The 8,081-nt window shown below is 32.1% G+C and overlaps 1 protein-coding gene across 1 annotated transcript; it reads left to right on the top strand.

Annotated features, from left to right (window-relative positions):
* The first annotated feature begins 2,823 nt into the window (after positions 1-2,823).
* LOC111984908 (carotene epsilon-monooxygenase, chloroplastic) lies at positions 2,824-7,599 on the top strand. Its single transcript, XM_065782819.1, has 9 exons — positions 2,824-3,209; positions 3,297-3,494; positions 4,551-4,652; positions 4,986-5,126; positions 5,418-5,525; positions 6,340-6,422; positions 6,603-6,765; positions 7,118-7,176; positions 7,382-7,599. Exons 1-9 carry the CDS (start codon positions 3,048-3,050, stop codon positions 7,386-7,388), a joined length of 1,023 nt encoding a protein of 340 aa, XP_065638891.1. The 5' UTR covers positions 2,824-3,047; the 3' UTR covers positions 7,389-7,599.
* Positions 7,600-8,081: the final 482 nt, after the last annotated feature.

Here is an 8,081-nt window from a genome sequence, read left to right as displayed (position 1 = left end):
AAAAAAATGATTCTTTTAAATGCCTACATAAAAAAAACCAAAAAAAGAAAAAGTCCAAAAGAAAATGGAAGAAACAGTAATTTACATAATTACATGTATTGCTTTTTCTTTTTCTTTTTTTCTTTTTCAAAGGTACATGATGCCAAAAAAAAAGCAAAAAATATTAAGGAAAAAGATTTGCTGTAAATTAAGTTGCAGCAAATCCTGCAAAAATACATGTGTCAATGCATCATATAAACACATATCCAGTCTTATATTTTTCCGTGTCAAGATTGAATTTTTACCAAATAGAGTCTACTTGAGGCATTGATACATATGCATTTTTACAGAAATTACTACAGCTTAGTTTGCAACAAATCTTTTTTCAAATATTAATAAGTTAACTGCACTAACAAACTAACGTTAAATATACGTGTTTTCTATCACCTTAATAATATAATATAAATTTAAATTTAAAATATTGTTTATAATTAGTGACACATTCATTTATAGTATCCTAATATTACTGTAAAAAAACTAAAACTAGGAAAGAAAAAGATAAAGAATTGCAGGTGTCTGGTGTAGTTTCAATTAGTGGGCGTGTATATATATAAAGTTTATCAGAAAAATTAGTGGGTACGAATACGAAGGAGATCACATTTTTCTTTTAAAGGGGAATCGGACGTGTTTTCTTTTTTCCTTATTTCTGTGGGAACCAAACATATTATTTAGTCTAAGGGAAAGGAGTAAGGCCGTCAATTCTGAAAATCATAATTTCAAGTCACGTTTACTATTTCTAAGTTAGAAATTGTGACTTCCAGTCAATGTTTCAGTTGTTTTTGGAGTTATGTGTAAAATAATTTGTGTATAATAAATACAACTCTATTTAATAATAATAATAATAATAATAATTAAAGAGAGAGAGAGAGAGAGAGAGAGAGAGAGAGAGAGAGAGAAAAGACTACAAGTTTCATGATCCTATTCTATGAGAACAAACAGTTTCATGTATTGCTTTTTCATTTTTCTTTTTTCCAAAAGTTCGTGATGCCAAAAAAATATTCTAAAACTATTAAATTTAACCACAAAATGCTAACAAGGTTATATAAGCATATTTTCTATAAATAAAGGCTTGTTTGGTAATGTTATTTTAGTAATGTTGTTTGTATTTTTTAAAAATTCATATTAGTGAAAAAGTATATGAAAATACGTGTAATATTGTTTAAATACTGAAATATGTTGTTTAAAAAACAGTAACAAACAGGCTCTAAATATTTGAAATACTATAACGATGATTAGTGACAAGTCAATTTATAAGAATTATTTAGTAAATTTATAGTAACATCCTATCCTAGCATTACTATAAAAAAAAAGAATCTAAAATATATTTTAATCCTTAATGGGCTAAATTCAAGCACAAATAAAAAAAGCTGCAACTTCTATAAATTGTAAAATGTAGGATTGTAAAGAGGCACGAATTGCAACATATTTTCTCTTTTTTTTTCTTATTTCGGTGTGGATCAAACATATTAATCAGTCAAAAGGGAGTCAGAGTAGGGTTTTTACTTCAAAGGCCCACTCCACGACCAAGTTCATTTTGGGCCTAATACATTAGCCTTTCGAAAAGTTAGTTCATAGAGAAGTGCGGGGACACGCACGCAAAGCCTCAATGGTTAATCCAACAACGTGTTGTGCCATTATCATGGCCCAACCTATTTGAAAGAAAGGCCCAAATCTTTCCACTGTCGAGAAGAGACATGATGCAGGTAGAATTGTCCTTCCACTTGAAATTTTTGTAACAACTATTGCATTCAACTCGTGAATATAATGAATCTGATCCAACTCAATGATTCAGGTTGGTTTTTTATGAGTTGATGAATTTGGTTGGGTCTAAACATTTTCTCTGAATCTCATATTGGATTTGTTTGGGATAGTAAAATTTTCAACCCATACCATTATATCAAAGAAAAAAAATAATGAATGGATACCTTAAGAACATTGGTATATAAACTTTTTATGAACAAATTAAATAAATAAAAAACAACTGATTTTTTTTTACATTTTTTTTATATTTCTTATATAAAGTGGTATACTTGAAAATATACTTATATATATTATATATATATATGTGCNGTGTTTTTCTTTTTTTTGGCTGTGGTTTTGGTGCATCATTTTAATTGTTTAGCCCATTAGGGACGAATGCCCTTGAATCTCTTGACAACTAGTTCTAGCGGTAGTGGGTGGACTAGTTGCCTGTAGGTTTTACTGACTAGAGTTGAGTACAAAGGACTTTTCTTTAGAAAGCTTCTTTACATCATCAAAAAAAAAACATCTTGTGGTGTGTTTTGAATATATTTATAGGGAAATAGTGTCATAAACATTAGAACTGTAAACATGCTCTCTTGAAAATTGCATATAGATTCAATGGTGTTAAAATAGAAAGTAAATATATGACTGATGATGTTGAAGCTGATTCTTAACTATTTGTTTAAAGCTTCTATGTTTCTTACTTATCCAAAAAAAAAAAAAAAAACTTTAAGAACTTCTTGGCGTTGATTGAGAGAGAAGACAAAATACTTGAAAAAAAAATTCAGTGTTATGATTTATTTCATCTTATTGAACATGCGGTTACAGTCCCTCCCTCTCTCCCCCTTTTTTCTTCCCAATTCTCCTGGTTTCTTTATTGTTTTAGTGGCTAAACATGATTTTGTACTATATCTTTCTTGCTTGTCATTCTTAAGAATAATATAGGCTAGAGATTATGTCATGGAATAAAATGTCTATATAACGAGTCAAGTGGAGCTTTGGTGTTCTGGAATATGCACCTAGATGATACTTCTTTTTAATTCCCAATTTAATAAGATCTCAGCCAGTGACGAAAAAAATTCAGAGAACTGGTTATGGTACAGATGATTTTAGTATGTTGTTTGTGATAGGCAAGGCGTAGGGCTGTGGTGCCATCTCTTCACAAGAAGTATTTGTCAGTGATAGTTGATCGGGTCTTTTGCAAATGTGCAGAAAGATTGGTGGAAAAGCTCAAACCCGATGCACTAAGTGGCACTCCTGTAAACATGGAGGAAAAATTTTGTCAACTAACTCTTGATGTTATTGGCCTGTCCATATTCAACTACAATTTTGATTCACTTACAACTGATAGTCCTGTGATTGATGCAGTTTACACTGCATTGAAAGAGGCGGAGGCTCGTTCCACTGATATATTACCATATTGGAAGGTATGCTATTCTTCTGCACTGTTCTTGATTTTCAATTTATTTTTTCAGTTTGATAATTATACCTAGCCAATGATATTTTTTATGTAGATTAAAGCTCTCTGTAAGTTAATCCCAAGACAAATAAAAGCTGAAAAAGCAGTTAATGAGATAAGGAGAACAGTTGAAGAACTTATTGCAAAGTGCAAAGATATGGTGGAAGCTGAGGGTGAAAGAATCAATGAGGAGGAATATGTAAATGATGCTGATCCGAGCATACTTCGCTTCTTGCTTGCAAGCAGAGAAGAGGTCTGCGAGTGTTCTTTATCTCCAATCTATAGTTTGTTTTGTGTGTGATCATTGTTGTTTTGGTAAAGCATTCATTTTTTATATGGTTGCACTTGCTTTTAAATGTGAACAAGTGGCAATGAAAGGACATGTCAATTAAGGGGGTAATATAGAATATGACTTTGGATAGAGTAAAATGGAGGTAAAGAATACATATGGCCAATCCTAACTAATATGTTGAGGATCCATAGTCAACCCCAAAATTTTGGGACTAATGCTTTGTTGGTTGTTGTTGTTGTTGTTGACATGGGACCTTTTTGTGTTTCATACAATGTGCAAGTTTCTTTGTGAACTTTGTTGAGTCTGTGTTTAATTTTTTATGTAAATTTATGTGGAAAATTGATGTATATTGCATTCATCTCATTTAAGATGAGATGTCATATTGAACATTTTTACTTTTTTTATTGATTGGCAATTTCATGTTTTCAGCTTTCTTTAAATCTTGCAGGATTTTCCAAACTTTTGACCATGAAAGCATAAAAAAGGAAATAAACAAAGTTCTTTCAACAAATTGTGTTTGGTTGTGGTTGTTCATACTCTATGCTTGTAGATAAGATCTCTGATTTTTCCCATTTCTGGCCAGTAGTTCTCATTTGAGCTTGAAATTCATTTCATCTTAATGAATGTTGTCATATATCTCAAATGGTGGTACTCTTAGTAATGGCTGTGTAGCCACTTTATCTACCTTTTTTCTTCAAAAAAAAAAAAAAAAACAATTTTGTTTCTTAATCCTTTATATGCATGCATTTGACTATGGCAGACATCTTCATTGGTATATCCCTATAAAGTTTGAAGAAATTTAATAATAAATTCAGCAAGAATTTTCTATTTAATGATGCTTTGATTTGATATTGTCCCCAAGCCCCCACCCCTCTCTCTCTCTCTCTCTCTCTCTCTCTCTTATTAAATAATAAAATTAGCCTGACTGGACTTTCATTGTCTTTATGGGGCTTGTGTTCTTCTAGTTACACTTTATCTTAACCTTTAGTTTTAATACAGTTGCTCTATATGTCTTAGGTTTCAAGTGTGCAACTTCGAGATGACCTTTTGTCAATGTTAGTTGCTGGTCACGAGACCACTGGTTCAGTGTTGACTTGGACACTCTATCTTCTCAGTAAGGTACCCTTTCCATTTGCACATCTCTCTTTACTTTTTGAGTTTTTCTTTGCATACAGAAAAAGTATGTAATGTGAAAGGGGAATTTTAAGTTTATCTCCTTTTCTTTTCTTGACTTCTTTTGAATTTTTCTAGTGAATTATGAACCTTGTTGTACTCATCCGCTTATAGCCAAGTTCTTACGATCTTTAGCATGGGTCTGGTGACCTCTACAACACGTGTATATATTGCTATGTTAACTTCATATGTGTGCAGAATATATTTTCCATATGTTGTGGTTTTAAGATCAGCTACCTATTGTTCATCATCTCTTTTATTTTATTTTTTCCAATGCAGGACTCCAGCTCTTTGGTGAAAGCACAAGAGGAAGTTGACAGAGTTTTACAGGGAAGGCCTCCTGCTTATGAAGATATAAAGAATCTGAAGTTCTTGACCTGCTGCATAATGGAGTCTCTCCGTCTCTACCCACATCCTCCTGTAGGTTGCATTCTTTCTCTTCCACTTAAAATGAATTGTAAATCAAAATCTTTTCTAACAAAAAAAAAAAAAAAAAAAAAAAAGAGTATATATGGTAGTTTTGTTAAATCAATTTCTTGTTGGTTTCAGTCTTTTAAATCTTTTAGGTCTTGATAAGAAGAGCTCAAGTTGCTGACATGCTTTTAAAATGAATTTTAATTCAAAATCTTTTCAATCACAAAATAGAAAAGAGTATATATGGTAATTCTGTTAGCTGAATTTCTTGTTGGTTTCATTCTTCCAAATCTTCAGGTCTTGATAAGAAGAGCTCAAGTTGCTGAAATGCTTCCTGGAGATTACAAGGTTAATGCAGGTCAAGACATTATGATTTCAGTGTATAATATCCATCATTCCTCAAAGGTATCACCTAATATTCCTCCAACTTCTCTTTTTGTGGTTATTTTCAACTCCTCTTTTTGTGAATTGCTTAAAACCCAATTGAGAATCCATTGCTCTTTATTTTAAAACAATAATATCATTTGGTGTTGTCCAAGTATGGAGCCTTCAGTGGCATTCAGATATTGAAAGTAAGCTTGTTTAATGAAAAGAACTTGCTACCCTAGATATTCAATTTCCAATGCCATACTCCACGTTAGCCTTCCTGATATGGACTCTTCTGAGCAGCCATGCTCTTTTTTACTACTATATATTTAACTGTATATCCTGATCATAATTTTGTTTCTTCTACAACACAGGATTGACCAATTTGAATTTGAGGATCCTACACCATATGTCATTTATTTTTTTAGCCAGGCAACCTTTTGTCATAATTGACAATTAATTTTCTATTATGGCTTGGTTTCTGACACAAATGGAGGAATTATACTATTACTTTGTTTGCTTGTTTTGATTTGTTTGCATCGATGTAGAATTAAAATTCCATATGTATATATATTTTTTCACAATAGAAGATTTAGGCCTTCTATCAACCTCGAGGGGTAGCACAATTGGCTGGGGGGCCCACGTCTCATGAAACGGAAGTCACTAGTTCGAATCTTTCCTCCCTCCTGCCCCCTCCCTCTTAGGGCTAAAACTCACTTATATATATATATATATATATTTAAAGATTATTGACTATTATCCTAGACAATTTGATGCATTTTTAGACAAATCTGAGATGTAATATTTACCTCTCCTTTCCACATTTTCGGCAATTTCATTGTGATGTCATGAGGTTTGGGAGAGAGCAGAAGAGTATGTGCCGGAAAGATTTGACTTGGAAGGCCCTGTTCCTAACGAAACAAATACAGATTTCAGGTAAAATTTCTATTATATCCTTCAGAGATGCAAAAAGAGCTACTTAAGTCTCTTAGCACTTCATATTTCTTGATCCTGTTTTCCTAAATATGCATTTTATAGCTCCAAGGCATGAATTCATTGCCTTTTCCATATCCCATTTAGCACTGAATACTAATAGTGTAAAATATATTGCCACAGATTCATTCCATTCAGTGGTGGACCCCGGAAGTGTGTTGGTGATCAGTTTGCTTTGATGGAAGCTATTGTTGCTCTCGCAGTCTTTCTGCAGCACATGAACTTTGAGCTGGTTCCTAACCAAAACATTAGCATGACTACTGGAGCAACAATACATACAACAAACGTAATGTTTCCTATTTATCATACAGGGATTGCTTGATTTCAAATCTCAATTAGAAATTTGCATCCCAAACAATATCATGCATTTCTCTGTTGGTGATGCCATATCTAGGAAATGATAAATTGTGTCTGGTTTGCAGTTCTTTTTTTTTTTTTTGTCCCACGGTAGCTTTTGTAGAACTAACTAGTATTTGTTTCTGTCATCTTATCATAAATTATTGCAATGCTAGTTTGGTTTTAAAGAAAACTAAGAACCAAATAGAAAATAAAGAAAAAAAGATTTTAATTTCATGGACGAGCTGGCTTACGTTTAATCCAAGCATGTAATATCTTCTAAAAAGATGTTATTGTTGCAGGGCTTGTACATGACACTGAGCCAACGGCAACCAAAATCTGCATTTGTCTCTTCTTCTAGGTAAGCTGTAATGTATTACATAAATATTGATTGCATCCAAGGGTTTAAGGTAAAAAGTGTTGTAGCAATGTGTACTAGTTTTGAAAGAAACATAATCTATTTATTTTTTTGACCAGAAAACATAATTTATTAATGTTGTAATTCTTTTGATGAACAGACAATATTACCTATTACTTTTGACTGACAACAGAGTGACTCAATGTAGGCTATAATAGTTGAAGTGGTAAACAAAAAGCATCATTCATCATTCCATCATCTTGCTAGTGCAGTGCCATGCATCTTGATCTCACATCAAGTTGCATTGCTTAGATATGAGGTTTGCTTTCTGCAAATTCTAGTAACTGCTATGTGCACAACAATTTACTATATGTTATGCATACATTTCAAATTACACAATTAATATGTTGATATCCATTTTCTTAAGCTTTTGTATTATATGTGCGCATTTGGTTAATTTTATTAACTCGAGTCTAAAGGACCTACTGGTTGCCTTAAAATATATTTAAAGGGAGACAACAATTTACCTTTCCTTGGGGCATATTCTGTGCTGCACAATAGAATCTATCTACATGGTGGCTTGTCTTCTTTCTTGGTGGGATCACAGATCTCTAAAACTGCCTTACTGAGCAATGCGTGTAAATGATTACAGATCAAGAAGATTTTTTTGGTTGTGAGAATCTGTAGACATCAGGATATGTCTACTCTTTTATTCATGCCAGCCCCTAACATTACTCTAAACTTTACTCCAAAATTTGTAATTTTGTATCTTGTCTGCACAAAAAACTAATTGGTGTTTGTCTTATAGCTTAATAATAAAGAGAATTCTATTATATTTATATATATAATTTTTTTTTTTTTTTTTTTTTCACTAGAGATAATTTTTTATAATTAATCTGAACAGTTTC

The sequence above is a fragment of the Quercus suber genome, unplaced genomic scaffold, assembly GCF_002906115.3.
Source record: "Quercus suber isolate HL8 unplaced genomic scaffold, Cork oak 2.0 scaffold_317, whole genome shotgun sequence".
Classification (NCBI taxonomy): Eukaryota; Viridiplantae; Streptophyta; class Magnoliopsida; order Fagales; family Fagaceae; genus Quercus; species Quercus suber.
Note: the sequence above shows the minus strand (reverse complement) of the source record. Positions and strands in the feature narration are given on the sequence as shown.